The following is a 17114-nucleotide window of genomic DNA, read 5'->3' on the forward strand; positions in this document are numbered from 1 at the left end:
CGATAGATAAAGCATGGTGGTTTCATAAACCTTACTTGTTCTTCAAGCTTTTTTCTTCCCCTTTCCGTCCTTGTTCTTCTTCTTCTTAGGGTTTCGGAGCTTTTGTGCTTCTCTTTGTACTTCACTTTCAGCTACTTGGAGATCTTGAGCAATCCTTTGTATCATGTTCTCTCCGTGTTTTGCCGCAGATCGGTAGTAGGCCAAGATCATCTGATCGTTCCACGTTGAAGACATTTTTTCCTTCTTGTGTTTTCCAAAAAAAAAGCGTGTGAGGAAGCTAGAGAGCTAGAATAGAGAGAACGATAAGCAATGAAGAAGAAAATGCAAGAAATTATGTGATATATACATCAAACAGAGCGACTTCTTAAAAGTTTCACCCACACTGATCAATTTTGGATATTTTTCTGATTACTCAACTTGGGTTCTGCAAGTGATGACGCATAAAATACAAAAAAAAAATAGTAATGATACATGGGTTTTTTACATGCATTCACACTTCTTCTTCTTCTATTCTCTATTTTTTACCATTCTCTTTTTTGTTACTCTAATAAAGTTACCACTACGAATAATTAATGTCTCTTGACTTTTATAATATGTTCACACACAAAAATTGAACATGATGTCATGAGCATAGGAAGCAAAACACATTATTACGTTATGAAAGTAATATAACGATAAGAGTAATTTAATCGTGTAAAAATTATAAAGAGGGACAATACAATTAAGAGACACCATCTCACTGAATATATCCTTTACTATTATAGTGATCAACTCAACAAGAAAAACGTTATTTTATTCAAGTAATGAATCAATGTGAACCAATAATGCATATCCTATATATTAACCAGTGATTAAACATCCATGATCCTATATATATTACACTCTGGCCATAAATAAAGGATCTTTTTCTAAAAATTTGGCCATCTACACTTTTTTTTAAGATTGTCAATTGTGACGAAAATGCCCCTACTAATAGAAATAGTGAAGTTTTTAGGAGTTTGAACCAATCAACAAACAGAAAACCCATGTTAGTATACAACTGTGTAAAAAAAAATTTGAAAAAAAAAAGTTTTGGATGTCAAAAATCAGTTTGTAATTTGCTGATTTCTGGTCTAAATTGTTTAGAATAGACTTTCTACGATTTTTTCTCTTTCTGAAACATTTAGATTGTTCATTCTACAGTTTGTACATGTTCTACGAAGTTTAGACGGAAAATTTGTTCTAAAAATTTCAGATTCTGAATTTTGTCTGTTCTACAAAATTAAGAATATGAATTCTACGTTTTTCTTCATTCTACTTCAATTCAGAATTCGTTTTCTACGTTTTACCCTATATACTAAAAGAAGTAGAAGATATATCATAGAAATTTTAGAATTTGTAATCTGTAAACCTTAGAATACCCTTAAAATAGAAAGAAAATAAATTAAATAAGGAAAGTGAATATTTTTTAAATATTTTTTAAATATTCTTAATTTATGGTTAAGATTTCGTAATTATTGTTTAGATTTGTTCTAATATATTCTAGAATACATATTCTAAATTATTTAGAAGCTAAACAAATTAAGAAAAATCGACATTATACCTTAACGTGATCGGTCACCATCTCTTCCACCTTCCACAAAAGCTTTCACTTACCTGTTTATGATGCAAATCTATGTTACTTGTGGTGTATGGACACTGGATGCCAAGAAGGAGTGGAGATTTATTGATGATGAAGAAAAACGTGCTAGATTACTGACTTTGCAACCCACTACATCTCTTGAAGAGTTGAAGGTGATGGTTTCAGAAGACTATGAAATAGAGCAAAATATGTTTGATGTGGAATTCAGTTATCTACCCACAGAGGTTAAAGTTGATTGTCCTCCTGTTGTATTGACAAATGATAGAGGTATGAAAAATTTTCTTGCATATCTGAAAAAGATAAACATGATTCGGTTGTGTGTTACATTCAAAAGAGTAGTTGATGGCGATAGGAGTAAAGTCCAGTTCGATCTGAATAAGTTGCCAGTTGATAGTAGCGATGGTTGTAATGTGGAAGTTGATGTGGGAAAATCAGTAGGTATTATTTCAAGGAATTCACCTAAGCCGACTAATGATGTATTAGAAAAGCCTACTGATGCTAATCTTGGTGATGCTGCTGGTTTAAAGTTGGAAGATTCAATGGTAAAAAATGGTGAATATTTCAGCAGTAAGGAAGCTTTACAGGCTACTATGGAAATGTATGCAATGAAATATAACTGCGACTATAGGATTACAAAATCTGATAAGAGATGGTGGTGTATACGCTGCATTGATAGTGCTTGTAATTGGCGTCTCCGGGCTGAGTGTTTACAAGCGTCTACATATTTCAAAATCAACAAGTTTGTGGGTAACCATACATGTGCCCCTTCAAAAAAAAACTCATTTTGTAGGACTCCATCTGCAAGAACAATTGGACATCTCATTAAGCAAAGCTATGAGGGCGTGAAGGAAGGTCCTAAACCGAATGATATAGTTAATATTATTCGTTCAAGGTACGGCTGCGAGCTAACATATCACCAAGCTTGGGAGTCTCGGGAGTATGCAGTTAACGAAGTTAGAGGAATTCCTGAGAAAAGTTATGCTAAGATTCCAAAATACTTGCACATGCTACAAGAAGCGAATCCTGGTACGTTCACGAATTATAAAATTGACTTTGATGGAAGATTTAAATATCTATTTATTTCTTTTGGTCAATCAACAAGAGGGTTCTACAAGTCAATGCGGAAAGTGATAGTAGTTGATGGTACATTTTTGAAGAATAAATACAAAGGGGTTCTCCTAGTTGCTACAGCTGTAGATGGTAACTCCAATTTGTATCCAATCGCATTTGGAATTGCTGATTCTGAGAATGATTGTTCATGGGAGTGGTTTTTTATGCAACTTAAGATGGTTATAGCTGATGAAGAAGGTTTATCATTTGTGTCAGATAGACATACATCGATTGCTAAATCAATTGGAAACATCTATCCATTGGCTAAACATGGTATTTGCATCCACCACTTGCTTAGCAATGTGATAACATATCATAAGGGAAGAGGTGTCGCTGGTAAGGTTGCAAAAGCATCAAAAGCTTATAGAGTTGCTGAGTTTGAGAAAGAGTTTGGGCAAATTAACAATATTAGTCCTGCTATTGGAAGTTATCTAGAGGAAGCCGATGTGACAAAATGGGCTCGCTGTCATTTTCCGGGTTATAGGTATGATATTAACACCAACAATGCAGCTGAATCAATCAATGCTGCTTTGAGGACACCCAGAGAGTATCCAATAATTCCTTTGTTAGACAGCATCAGAGAAATGATGACACGCTGGTTTTATGAGAGTAGAGAGTTAAGTGCAAAGCATAAAAATCCTTTAACTGTTGAGGTGGAGAAAAAGATTTCAAGAAGAATAGAAAAAGGTAAATTCATGAACGGTTATTTGATGAGCAGATCGCAGATCCAGGTTAAAGGTAATGGAGTAGACTACATTGTTGACTTAGAAAGAAGGACTTGTTCATGTGGAAAGTTCAGCATCCAAAAACTCCCTTGTAGACATGCTATAAAAGGAGCTTTTGATATAGGCAAGGATCTATATCCTTATGCTGATGATGTGTATACCACTACTGCATGGAGATCGCAATATGAGGAAACTGTTAATCCAATAGGTGTTCCTGAAGAAGAATGGCGAGTCCCACAGTATGTTGAAGATGCAAAAGTTCGACCACCAAAAACAAGAAGACATCCAGGACGGCGAAGAAAAAGAAGATATGAATCCGCTGAAGACAAGATAAAATCATCACAAAACTCACAAGGGTCAAAGAGACATAAGTGTGCGCGGTGTGGCAAAGAAGGGCATAACAGAACGACCTGTGATATCGTGATATAACAATGGTTTGTGCATCAACTTAAGATTCCTGTTTTTGAATTTTTGATTTCACGGCAGCTGCTTTGTGATGAATGATGGTGTTTGATGGTTTTTATTTTCGATTAATAGACTCATTTGTTTTGAAATTCGTTGATGGTGTTGATTTAAGACATTTGAAGTACTCATGTGTTTTGAAATTCCTTGATGGTGTTTTCTTTCAATCAAACTTTCATTAAAACCAGAGTACAAAAAACAAGACTAACAAAAAGTGTTAAGCATAACAACAAAATACAGAAAGCAAAGACATCATATCATCTTCTTATAAAGCCAGGCCATTGAAACTGCCAATACGAATAGTACACAAATCCTCTGCTTGTTCGACTTCTCCATACTCTCTTTCGCAACCATTAGCTCTTGCCTGATGATCTCAATCATATTCTTCTCCATCTTTTCTTCCATCTCCTTCACCATCTCCTTTTGGAGCTCCACATTGTTTGTTACCATCTTTTTTAGGTCCTCTAAGAGTTGGTTTTGTTTGCTTTCAACCATCCTAATCTCCTCTAGAACAGCATCATCAACCCAACGGAACATGTGTTTCTCCTTCTTCTCCTAAAATCATTGTTTCGATAACAATATTTAATAAATTTCAGCTATTGTGATGAATAAGGACTGATAAAAGTAAATTACCTTCACACCAACAACACATCTGTAAAATCTCCTACAGGGATTCTCTTCCGTCTTTGAGGTGTAGGTTCTAATCTCTCCACCACACCAGCATCTACACGGAACTCCAACCTGAGAACTTCTCGACGGTAACCCTGACGATCCAGCCGAAGAACGTTGGCTCATGGCTCCTATCAGTTTTTACGATGAAGAAGAAGAAAGTATCGGGAAAGAAGAAGAAGAGAGTATTGGAGAGGAAGATCAATTATTGGAAAAGAAGATCCCTAATTTTAAGAAGAAGAAAGTATCGGGAAAGAAGAAGAAGAGAGTATTGGAGAGGAAGATCAATTATTGGAAAAGAAGATCCCTAATTTTTTTTCCTTAATATTGAATTAAAAACCGGGTCATCGGTATGCTTACATCGGGTCAACATTTAAATTTGGGTCAATAGCTGGTTTAAATCTGATATGTTTAAATTATGGCAAATCGGATATGTTTTTGTGTTGTTATGTTAACATTTAAATCGGATATGTTTTTGTGTTCTTTGTGTTCTTATGCTTATGACCTTATGTTATTGAGTCTCATATTAGTCAGTCCTAAATCAACACCATCGAGGATTAATACTAATGAGTCTGATATTAGTCTAACAAGCAAAAGCATCAAAAACCATCATTTACAAAACAATCATAAAGACACTTAAAAATTAGGCAAGGTCTACAAACTCAGCCGCATACACTGGACGCACATAAGTTTTCATTCGTTCCACTAGCACAGGATCCTTTGCTGCTGACCAAAGATCGACTGCCAACTTCAAACGAGCTTGCTTGATGTTTTCATCGTCAATCAACTCATAAGATAGATCACGCATGTGACACTCGATATACTTCAGGGCATAAACTCCACAATCACAACTTGACCGATTTAATTTAGGTGGCATACGAACCTGGATGATCTCGTATGGAGTCAACAAGGGAGCTTTTCCATCAACCTTTTTGTGAATCTCCTTCACAAGACGAGGGATGACATTATCGAATGGCTCAACGTGTCTTCTGTTTTGGTATTGATTACAGTCGAAGACTTCAATTGTTCTTAGTCTGAAGTTAATGCAAACTGAGATCCAGTGATTACCGTTAATGAAGACCGGTGCATAAATTCTTTCCAAATCTACAGCCCAACTTTTTCCTGTCTTTCCATGAGATGGCAGTTCACCTTTGGCATACTCTAACAAGAGGTGATTCCAAGTGTGGGTTCGTCCTGTCGATCTAAACTTATTGTAGTCGGCCTTGACGTGCTCGCTAAACTGACAATTCATGAAACCTACACGATCCAACTCTAGGCGGCCTAAAGATGTATGCTCCCGAAAAATATACATCGTTGCATCCATTTCCTGTAAATATTTAAAGACTTAAGTTTGTCATACTTTAAGAATATAAAATATAATATTTCAAAAGATTGACACGTACCTCGTTTCCAAGCCATTTGCCACCCATCATGACTCGCTCAAACAATTCTCGATCAAGTAAAGTTGGACCCAGTTGAATGCTTCTGTAAAAGTAAAACAATTGTAAGATTAAAAAAAAAAAAATTGATAAATCATAACATGTATATAAAAATGTTTGAATCACGTACTCGTAGTGGATCCTACTCCACTCTTCAAAAGCATTCCATAGATCATCAGAAACGAAAGTCAACACCGCATCCGGTTCATCTTTACCCGCATCTTTGGGACTCAGTGTAGGATCAAATCCGGACACAACAGACTTTTGAGATAAGTGTCCTACTGTGTTCTTTAGATAGTCTTGTGTATCTACATTGAGGTCTATCAACAGATTATCTAAATCAAACAGTTCAACCTGTCAAAAAAAACAAAAAATTATGAAAGGCTTTAGTTAAAGTTACAACACTTAAAAATTATGACACATAAGTTTACAACACATAAGTTACAACACATAAATTATGTTTACAACATACACATACAAACAAGGATACAAGAAAAAGGAAAGACCACACAACATATTACAATCGAACAAGGCTTTGAGCTACTTCTTACGTACCGAAGTTTTGGGCTTCACTCGTGATGGACTAGGATCCACTACTGGTGGCTTAGGATCCACTACTGCTGGCTTAGGATCCACTGCTGCTGGTCTGGATATCAAGGCCTTGATATCTGATACATCTTTCTCCAAAGTTAGCAATCGTTCTCCAAAGGTCTCTGTGAAGCTCTTGAAAGAAGAGTCAATCAACTCCTTAAAGAACCGCTTCATATCATCTCCACAAGAACAATGTGAAGTTGATGCTATCTGATTTAAGACCATTCTTTTCCGTGTCTCTGCTCCATGGTCAACTAGCTTCTTCTTCCTCTTCTTTAAGCTAGACACTTCTGGGATATCAGCTTGCTTCTGACCACTCTCCTCTCCAACCGAAACTTCATTGTCCCCTCCAACAGTCTGAGATTGTTCCACACCAGCATCCTCAATGTTATCATCTTCCACACCATATCCTTCGACACTCTCCCAAATATGATCTCCAAAATCATAGTCAGATCTGATCAAAGCTTCCAAGTTGTCCACTTCACAATCTTCAATTTCATCACCCCTCAAAAATTCAATGGACTGCAATATATCAAAGTTTCCAGTGGAGGAAATGCATGAATAAACAACATCCTGACAAAACAAAAACAAAGAAACCAATTAAAAAAAAAACTCAATGTATTCGAATTTAAACTTAAAAGAAAAAAGAAGAAGTCAACTGACCTTGTTTCCAATTGATTTCTCTAAAAGGAGGAGCTCATCATATGATACTTTAGCAGCACCTTTCCAATTAGAGATTCGGCTAAGTGTAATCTCTGTGTCAATCTTCTCTCCCATAAGTTGTCCAATAAGAGGAATGGCTTCCATAACCCAAACTTGAAGAGCATATGAGAAACCATTGAGGATGTAACTAATGGGGTTCTTCAGTTTCTTTCTTGCTTCCACTATAGAGCTAACTAAATGGTCAAAAGCTACAAGACCCCAAGGATAAGTCCTAACCTTCTCTAGATCCATGACCAGCTTGATGTATGAATGTGGTATAGCTTTCTTCTCATCCTTAGCCACTACCAACCCAGCAATCACACAAACATACACAAACCGAATTCTATCTTCTTGTTTTCTCCATGATGGAGCTGCTTCAAGGTGGGTCTTCATCAAGTTTTGAATGGTAATGATACCACCTCTCTTCAACAATTTGCTCCAAAACCCATTATCATCTGTCCAACTCTCTGAATCATGACTGAAATCGGCTGAGTACTTAAGACCAGTAACTGCATGGAATTCTTGCATTGAGAATCTAAGCGGCTTCTTACCAAACACAAACCACAGCTCATGTCTTCTCTTAGTCACCAACTGCCTACACATGATGCTGTGTATCAACCGAGCTGAGTACCCAAGACCATTCTCATACAATGCAAATACAGATGCGAAAACTGGATCACCCTTCACTATCTCATACTCTTCTGGTAATGCCTTCTTGATTTTGTGTAAGATTGACATTCGACAAGTGTTATTTATCTGCCCAACTTGTGGCTCGCTTCCATCTTCCATAAGCCGTTTAGGGTACTTCTTTTCCATTCCTGCCGAAAAAAGTAAAAAATGAATTAGTATAAATTAGCCAAAACTGAAATAAATCAACAAAGATATGAGACTTCAATTTTACAAAACAAAAAAAAAACAGATTACTAAAAGTATGATTTAAGAACAAGAAAACTATGACTACTAATCATTTAGCTGCTAACAGAAACTTGAAAAAAAAAATAGAATACTAAACGGATCACTCTTGTTCTTGTTAACTAGCTTTATCGATCTTGTTTCATCAATCCTGGTACACAATTTTTCCTTTAAAGTCAATAGAATACAAAAAATAATAATCAACATGCAAAAAAAAATCAAGAATTATATGGTCAATATGCTAAACGGATCTAAAACTATGATGTTCTATAAACAACTTTGATGTTCATTTGAATTCTGGATTGAAAAAGAGATTACAAAAGGATAAAAATTAAAATTTCCCAAAAAAATTCCACAATTAAACATACCAAATTCGATAAACATGGAGTCATGGTTAAGAGAAATCCAAACTGAAAATTTAATAATTTACTTATCATTAGACAATTCTAGATTGAAATCGAGATTAAACAAGGACAAAATTTAAACATGAAAAAAAAAAACACAATTAACATACCCAATTTGATCGACAAGGAGCAATGGAGAAGAAAAATTCAACTGGATTGAGCTTGATATAGTGAAGAGGAGACCACCAAAACGAGTAAGAAGCAGATGGATAGAAGGTGGAAGACAGTGAAGATGGATAGACGGCGGAAGACGGTGAAGAAATCGAATCGGCGGAAGATGGTGAAGATGGAGAGAGATGGTGACGATGGAGAAAGACGACGGTGAGATGGTCAAGATGGAGAGAGACGACGATGAGATGGTGACGATGGTGAGAGACGACGGTTAGATGGTGACGACGGTGAGAGACGACGGTGAGATGGTGACGACGAGATGGTGACGATGGTGAGATACGGCGGAAGGGTTTTGTCTCGATTAGCCCTTTTAGAAAAAAAATTTTACCGTAATTAGTTTCTTACTTTGTCTCGACAAAGTGAAATTTTTCTTAATTTGTCAAAACCCAAAACAATAAATTAGGCCCACTTGATGGAGCCCCAAAACAACAAAATTTATCTGAAAAAATAATTAAGGGTATAATTGGCTATTTTCGATTAATAAAACCTATTTAACCAAACTTTTATAAAAAAAAGTGTATATGGCTAAATTTTTAGAAAAAAGATCATTTATTTATAATTTTTTCTTAAAAAATTAACTTTAATAAAATCAAAAGCGAAACTTCCTCTGATTTTCTTATAATAACACATAATGACTGAAATGTTGACAATGACGTGCAAAGAGTTCAGGTTTGCAAATAAAACCCCATACATGTCAATTTCATTTTTTTGGTTATCTTTTGGAATTTACCTCAAGTCCCCGTAAGCAAAGCAAATTGCAATTACCGTTATATTATTTTTGTTTGCATTTTTTTTTTGTAAACATTGTGGCGTACTGTGAACAACCCAAAAGTGTAAATAACAAGTGCTTACAAAAAAACCCAAGTGTACATGACATGTTAAACTACAACCCTGCCCGTCTTTAGAGCCTCTACTTATTTTTAGGCCATGAATGGAATGGTTTTTAAATTAGGTTTTAGCTTTTGGTTTTTAGATTTTAGTTTTTGGTTTTTAAATATTTGGTTTTTGGTTTCTGCTAAAAAAATTTAAAAAAAAAATAAATAAATAAATAAACATTGAAAAATGAAAGAAAAAGAATCACGTGGAGAAGAGAATGAGAAACCAATATAAAAGGATTTTTGGTTTTTATTTGAAAATGGATTAAATCTTTCAAAAACTTGATTCCCCATTTTTCAGAGAATCCAATTTTGTAAAATCTTGAAAGGCTGTAAAACTGGTTTTTAGAAAAACAAAAATCAAAATTTACCCAAAAACTACTAATACAATCATGGCCTTATTTTAATTATGTTTTTGAAGAAGGAGACCCTCTAATTGGAATGACAAATTCACCTTGATCGAGAATAAATTTGAAGTCCAGGTCCAGATCAAGAATAGGTGCTCTTGAAAGTTGAAACCTAGACACTCATCCAAACACATTATATATACTATACCACTTCTTATATAACAATTGCTTACAAAGCCCAAGTGACATGACATGTTAAACTGATTGCGTGGAATTAAGCATCACTTGTTAGTGTGTATTGACTAATGTCCACTACACATCCAGGATGGTAATTAAACTAAGGAAATTAGTATATATTGTCATTGCTTTTGTTTGGAAACAAACTTAAGCTTTTTTACCTGAACTCTTTTTATCCAAAATGCAAATTTTACCCAAAAAGTGATATGGGATTATACTAATTCCGTTCTGACTCGAGTACCATCATTCCTCTGAGTCCCTATCTATTCTCACGCATCTTAGACCGACTTCTTTCCACATGTGTTTTCCTTTCTTGTAGCCAAGGAGTTAATTAGACTCAAGTAATTGGATTTTTTTCGTGAACGAGGTTATCCTTGATAGTTCCAATACATTTAACAATGATACTTAAGATCACGTTATCAAAAACAATATTGACTCAATCTATCTAACATCACTTAATTAGGATTTTTATTGCACTTGTTATTTTTATTTTTTTGTTTAAGTTTTATTGCACTTGTTATAAGACATGTTTGGGGTATAATCATGTCTATGATTTACAAGCACTCACAAAGTTGGACTTATCTAAACTACAACTTTTACTCTCCATCGAGGTGATTTTGCCAATTCCAACAAGTTGATGGACTATAGATGGAGCTACGGCTTGTAATTTGGGAAAATCACAATTTTGATTAAATTTTTGCATAATGAGTCCTTAAGAAAATGGACAAAAATTAGCCTACTGACAATCATGCGAAAAAATGTCCAACTTAATTTTTGCATGTTGATACGATCGAGAGTGACGTGGTAGCCAGAGAATAAGTATTTCGAAAACTGATGATCCTATTTTGCTCTTTCTCTCTCGTATTTTCTTTTCTTTCTGACTGTCTCTCCAAAAAAACGAACTCAATAGCACTTAATAGTACACTATAGTTTTATACACACAAGATATAAAATACATAAGACGAAAAGAATAACGCTGATCAATACTTGCCTACTTGCAATATTCTAATCTATAACTTTCGCTGATCAATACTTGCCTACTTGCAATATTCTAATCTATAATTTTTTTTTTGAGAAATACCTTAAAATAGCACTAAAACAAATTATATTGATAACTATAGCATACATTTCATAAATTTCCAAAAATAACATAATTTAATACATTAAAATATTTAAAATTAATTTTTAGAATTTTGTTTTTTATGTTTGGGTTCTCAACTTCACATTTAGAATATAGTTTTGAGGGGTAGGATTTAGTATTTTGAATTTAGAATTTAATTTTAAAAGATTAATTAGTGCTATTTTTAGAATTTTAGAGATGTTTTACTAAGTTTGGAAAAAAAACTTTTTTTGTGTTATTTTTGAGAATCTCCCATTTTTTTTTTTGTCTACATTATTCTAATCTATAATTATACATCGAATTTGTTATTTTGTTTGGTTGTGTATTGTAAACAAGCGTCTCAGTAGTGATCGGCAGTGTAAAATATTACTTTCCTTTTGTTTAGCATGTATATGTAAATGTAGTATTAGCAAAAGGTGTAGTATCAATTATATATACAATGAACTTATAAATAGAATAACAAATCGTAATCGACATTTTAAAAAACATGTTACGTACAAATAAATATGAGTGTAGCGAACCCTTTAATCTGCCTTTTTTGGCAAGCAATTACAACATATAAAAAAGAACCCTAACTTTCCCCTGATATATATATACAAGTACTGAAGTACATATGCACAAACACTGAGAAACTTCTATTTTACCTCTCTTCAGAAAGCGATAAAATTCTTGTTTAGCTGTTCATGAAACCTACCGGACCGCCGTACACTTGCGGCTCTTCTAGCCGTGAAACCAACAGTCGTGGGCCGAATCGATCTCTGTCTAACCATTTCCACAAACTCGGGATCATTAGAATGACCTTCGTACCGAATCCACTGAATCATCTGATGGTATCCCGGGAAGAATCTCATTTGAACTGACTTGAAGACGAAGTAAGGGATCAAAGCGAAGAACATCACGAAGAGAGTGGTGAGCCAGTATGATGGAGCTGGAGCTAGGGCTTCGATGAAGACTTTATAAGCATCTGTGGAGAAGCTAGGAGCCATGGCTCCATAGATCATGAGGAAGATGTACCACAAAGCAACTGAGCCCCATATTACAATGTGTTGGACCCAAGTGAAGTAGCTTATGGCTAAAGCCATTTGGAGATTGACGATCCAGACTAGGCAAGTGTACATTGTCCCGCCGAGGATTTCTCTGCCGACAGTTTTGCCATTAGGGTTGTAGAGTTGGTGCTTTAGAGATTCCTTGCAAAGGAAGAAAATGGCTAGCGCAGTAAAGACTCCGTTGAACATCCATCCGATGATTCTCTTCCAGCTGAAAAGAAGATTATTTACTCCTTCTTGGTATAGCAATGGGAACTGCAAATAAAACGGAAAACGAACTTCACTCAGTGATGTGTATCAGAGGAATTTTTGATTCTGTGTAGGGTTTATGGAGGGTAATGCTTGGATATACCTTGTAACAATAGCGAGCTGAGACATCTTGATCGAAAACTCCAAGAGCAATGACGGGAAGTGAAGAGAAGAAGACGTTGAAAAGCGATAAAAACCAGTCGTTATATGCGGGTTGAGCAGAGAAGGATGTGTAGGCTTCGTATAAGAACACTGTGACACCAAAAGTTATGTTCTTGTAGAAGAAGTAACAAATCTGCAAGAGCCAAAACAGAAGCCAGGTTAGAGAAAAATGCATAGAGTTTATTTGGAGAATGTTTCTGAGAGAGAGAAATTGTATACCATTGATGAGATCCTGCTGTAACACCAGTGACCATGGACAAGCAAGAGTCGCTCTAAGTAACGGAATTGAGCAATGGCTATATCGCTAGACATAACCGCTTGCATTCCCTCAACACCGCTGATTCCAACACCAATATCCGCTTCTTGAAGCATTCCAACATCATTTGCTCCATCTCCAATAGCTAAAGTTGTCTTGCCGGTTCCAGATTTGACCAACCGCGTAACCTGAAAGCAAAAATCTTCTATTAATAAATCCGCAATACTAGAGCCAGTAAAAAAAAACCATTTCCGTGGGAAAAGACATTACCAGTGCCTTTTGTTTAGGTGATGATCTGCAGCAAATAACAGAGGCACATCCTGTGGCTAAATCAAGAAACTTCTTCTTGAAATCATCTTCAAGGGCATAAGTTAGCGACTTCCCATCAATGATCAACGCAAAGGCCTCTTGAGAGCTCGAGCTGCTTGATGCTGTGAGTAGAGCTTTCCCTTCTTCCATTTGCCTCACCACGCTTTCTCTCGATGCCTATAAACATCAGTCGGTCCATATATCAATCTCCTCGATTAAAAAGATAGTGAAGACATATTACTGTTTGAATTACAAATATAAAAATTACCTGTTCAATTGCATCTTTCTCTCCAGCTTTCTCCAATGCTTTGATGTGTGGTGTCTCAAGATTTATGATGATCTGCTTCATCTCTTGTCTTAGTAAACTACAAGCAAATCTGCAGAGATTCCGTAAAAAAATGTAAGAAAATGTGTAACAAACACACTAAGAACAATGTATAGATTCAGACATACGAACAAAAAAACAAAAATCTTTATCCCTTCTGTTACTTAGTCTTACCCGATATTGATTGCAGTCTCCATTTTGTCTCCGGTTAGAACCCAAATCTTGATCCCTGCTTGAGCTAGCTTGTCGATACAATCCGGAACCTAAACCACAATCAAGTTAAACCTGTTATAGTCCTCCTATACTCGACCTAAATACCAAAACATTTTTAAAAAAATCTGTTAAGAACTTTAGTCTTAAAAGAGCAATACCCCATTTTGAAGTTTGTCCTCAACAGCAGTAGCACCGAGGAGAATTAAATCTCGTTCCATTCGTTCCGTGATTTCATCGATCAAGCTCTCACGATCCGCTGTCACAGAGTTCTTAGCTTCATTGAAGTTCTTGCTAAATTCTATGTACTCATTCTCATCAACCTCGCGGTATGCAAGTATCAATGTCCTTAGCCCTGCATCTGCGTATTCATTAACATGCTCTCGAGTTTTCTCTTCGAAATAACGCCCGTTCTTTGCAAGTCTTTCAAACATTACACTGCACACAATAACACAAGATTCCACAAAAGTCAATAGACCTCAACAAAAAAAAGCCTAAGAATGTATAATAATCTCTCAAGATGGTCAGTTAAAACTTACTTGTCAGCTCCTTTGGACAGTAACAGAAGCTTCCCATCTTCATCACGCACAATAACAGACATTCTCTTCCTCGCGCTGTTAAACTCAAGAACGTTTAATAACCGATACACCCTGTAAAAAAACAGAGGAATGTTAGTTTTTTTACATCAAGAAACTGTCAAGAAGTCTCATTATAAGAAACACAAAACAAACCTTTCAACTGTTTTCCCTGATGTAAGATCCAATTCACGGAAAGAAATCCCGTTTTGTGTCCTGCTAAAGAACTCAAACCCGAACTCACGAGCCGCGACAACAAACGCAGCTTCATCAGGAGACTCAGCTTCGTAAGAGACAGCCCCAGTGGCTTCATCAGTTTCAGGTATAGCCGTGTGACAAACAGCTAACAACCTGAAAAACTTCTGCAAAACCGCTGCATCTCGCTGCTTAACCCAATTCCCTTTCATAACCCTCTCATCCTCGAAATTAAACCCTTTGATCTTAGGACCAGACCGGTCCACCACAACATCCAACTCATCACCAACCAAAGTCGAACCATTACTTCTCATAGCCATGGATCTTTCAACTTCAGTNAAAACAAACCTTTCAACTGTTTTCCCTGATGCAAGATCCAATTCACGGAAAGAAATCCCGTTTTGCGTCCTGCTAAAGAACTCAAACCCGAACTCTCTAGCCGCAACAACAAACGCAGCTTCATCAGGAGACTCAGCTTCGTAAGAGACAGCCCCAGTGGCTTCATCAGTTTCAGGTATAGCCGTGTGACAAACAGCTAACAACCTGAAAAACTTCTGCAAAACCACTGCATCTCGCTGCTTAACCCAATTCCCTTTCATAACCCTCTCATCCTCGAAATTAAACCCTTTGATCTTAGGACCAGACCGGTCCACCACAACATCCAACTCATCACCAACCAAAGTCGAACCATTACTTCTCATAGCCATGGATCTTTCAACTTCAGTTATACCACGTCCATACGCAGTTCCCGCTATAGAACATTTGATAAACTCCATGGAGTTACAAGTCAATGTACCGGTTTTATCAGATAGAATCGTATCAACCATCCCAAGCTCTTCGTTGAGATTAGATGTCCTAGCGTGTGCAGGTTTATCGTTCTCCTCGTAGTACATAAGAATGTCATTGTTGATGAAAACGCTCTGAAGAACCTTAACGATTTCGATAGAGACATAAAGCGAAATGGGAATGAAGTTACTGTAGAGCATAACCGCGGTGAAGAAATGGTAAACCGAAGCCAGAAAAGCTCTGTCTGGATCAAAGAAGATATCAGCATCGTCTGGTCTCAAGTACCATCTCTCAGTTCTTCCTCCAGACTTCACTCTATCTTCTCTCGTCTCAACACCAAATACAATCGAACCAATAAAAGACATCAAAAACACAACACCGAACATCACGTAGATGATTTTGTCCATCTTCCTCTCGATTCTGCTTCTCTTAGATGGTGGATCAGTTGAATTTTGAATCACCTGTTTTCAAAATTTTCAAACTCAGCACAAATCTTAACTGAAACAAAGTAAAGAAGAGATCTTTAAAGTTAATACCTTTGTGTCATGTCCAGTGAAGACAACAGCTCCATAAACATACTCTGTGTTTCTAAGCTTGGAATCACGAAGAAGAAGCTGTTGAATCGACAATGGTAATCTCTGTTGTTCCAGATGTAAAGTTCCAACAAAGGTATAGAGATCTGCATTTGGATCTTCACATCTCACAACACCTTTTAGCTCCTTGAAATCTGAATCTTCATGTAAAACAGATGAAGTCGCTTCTAAACCTTGTTTCACTTTCAGATTGGTTTCTCCGTCAAGGTTCATCGTCTCTACGTAACAAATCGAATCTTCGTTGCTCGACGATAAAAGCAAAAGATCCGCCGGAAAAAACTCGTCTTTATCAACTCTCACTATATCTCCGACTTTAAGATTCCTCCACTCTTCTTGCCGGAATATTCCATTCCCGTCGTGAACCTTCACTTTCCGGTTATTCACTTCTATATCCTAAATCAGTAAAAATCAAAACTTTAATTAAAAAAAGTTTAAAGTTTTAATTTTTACAAAGAGTTTGAAGATTTTGATTAAAGACCTGTTTTTTACGACCCCAATCTTCGATAGCTTCTTTAACCATACTCACGGCGATGACGAAGGCGAGAGGTAACAGAGAACTAACGGGGCTATAAGGAGAGATAGAAGTCAAGGATAAGGCTCCGATGACAAGGAAGTAGAAATTAGCGACGCGACGGAACTGTTCGAAGAGTGATTTGGGTATGAAAGAAGCCGCGGTGTATTTAGTAGACCGGACATAGTTTCCGGCGTAGTTGCGTCGTTCAGCCGCCGGAGAGTTAGGTTCGTTACAGTAAACGACGCGTGAGAAACCAGGTCCTCCAATCTGAGAATGGTCTTCTTGAAAACTAGATTTACGACCTTTGAATGCGTATATATTGCTTAGATGTAATCTTCTTCTCCCGCGACGCTTTGTCATACTTTGTGTTGTTGTTTGTTTCTTCTCTGTGTCTGAAAATGAAAAAAAATCTTATGTAAAAAAAAAATTTAGAGAGTGGAAAAAGGAAAAAAGAATGAAAGAATTAAGATTTTTTTTGTAAGAAGAATTTGAAAGAGAAATGTGTAATT

The 17114-nt window shown here is 36.2% G+C and overlaps 3 protein-coding genes across 4 annotated transcripts; 1 reads left to right on the top strand and 2 right to left on the bottom strand.

Moving 5' to 3' along the window:
* Nucleotides 1927–3880, top strand: LOC104778704. Its single transcript, XM_010503148.1, has 6 exons — nt 1927–2360; nt 2412–2647; nt 2792–2875; nt 2948–3067; nt 3167–3714; nt 3812–3880. The coding sequence occupies exons 1-6, from the start codon at nt 1927–1929 to the stop codon at nt 3878–3880; spliced, it is 1491 nt and encodes a 496-aa protein (XP_010501450.1).
* LOC104778705 (uncharacterized protein At4g04775-like) lies at nt 4171–4713 on the bottom strand. Its single transcript, XM_010503149.1, has 2 exons — nt 4552–4713; nt 4171–4473 (listed from the first exon to the last, which is right to left on the bottom strand). Exons 1-2 carry the CDS (start codon nt 4711–4713, stop codon nt 4171–4173), a joined length of 465 nt encoding a protein of 154 aa, XP_010501451.1.
* On the bottom strand, nt 11836–17043 carry LOC104772140 (probable phospholipid-transporting ATPase 11). Of its 2 annotated transcripts, XM_010496788.1 has the most exons (12): nt 16570–17043; nt 16035–16484; nt 15401–15959; nt 14674–15013; nt 14482–14592; nt 14104–14380; nt 13907–13995; nt 13676–13784; nt 13369–13584; nt 13062–13286; nt 12784–12975; nt 11836–12686 (listed from the first exon to the last, which is right to left on the bottom strand). In XM_010496788.1, the coding sequence occupies exons 1-12, from the start codon at nt 16963–16965 to the stop codon at nt 12036–12038; spliced, it is 3615 nt and encodes a 1204-aa protein (XP_010495090.1). In that variant the 5' UTR covers nt 16966–17043; the 3' UTR covers nt 11836–12035. The 2 variants fall into 2 exon arrangements, with proteins under 2 accessions (XP_010495090.1, XP_010495097.1); XM_010496795.1 differs by lacking the exon at nt 14674–15013 and having other exon boundaries at nt 15061–15959.

This window comes from Camelina sativa, chromosome 3 (genome assembly GCF_000633955.1).
Source record: "Camelina sativa cultivar DH55 chromosome 3, Cs, whole genome shotgun sequence".
In the NCBI taxonomy this organism is placed as follows: Eukaryota; Viridiplantae; Streptophyta; class Magnoliopsida; order Brassicales; family Brassicaceae; genus Camelina; species Camelina sativa.

Excerpts from the sequence above, each read along its gene's own strand:
- LOC104778704 (XM_010503148.1), top strand. The coding sequence starts at position 1,927 with ATGATTCGGTTGTGTGTTACATTCAAAAGAGTAGTTGATGGCGATAGG. Across the intron at positions 2,361-2,411 it reads ACATATTTCAAAATCAACAA|GACTCCATCTGCAAGAACAA; the intron begins GTTTGTGGGTAA and ends CTCATTTTGTAG. Across the intron at positions 3,715-3,811 it reads AGTATGTTGAAGATGCAAAA|GGTCAAAGAGACATAAGTGT; the intron begins GTTCGACCACCA and ends AAAACTCACAAG.
- LOC104778705 (XM_010503149.1), bottom strand. The coding sequence starts at position 4,713 with ATGAGCCAACGTTCTTCGGCTGGATCGTCAGGGTTACCGTCGAGAAGT. Across the intron at positions 4,474-4,551 it reads GATGTGTTGTTGGTGTGAAG|GAGAAGAAGGAGAAACACAT; the intron begins GTAATTTACTTT and ends CAATGATTTTAG.
- LOC104772140 (XM_010496788.1), bottom strand. The coding sequence starts at position 16,965 with ATGACAAAGCGTCGCGGGAGAAGAAGATTACATCTAAGCAATATATAC. Across the intron at positions 14,381-14,481 it reads CTGTCCAAAGGAGCTGACAA|TGTAATGTTTGAAAGACTTG; the intron begins GTAAGTTTTAAC and ends TATTGTGTGCAG. Across the intron at positions 12,976-13,061 it reads ACAGCAGGATCTCATCAATG|ATTTGTTACTTCTTCTACAA; the intron begins GTATACAATTTC and ends TGGCTCTTGCAG.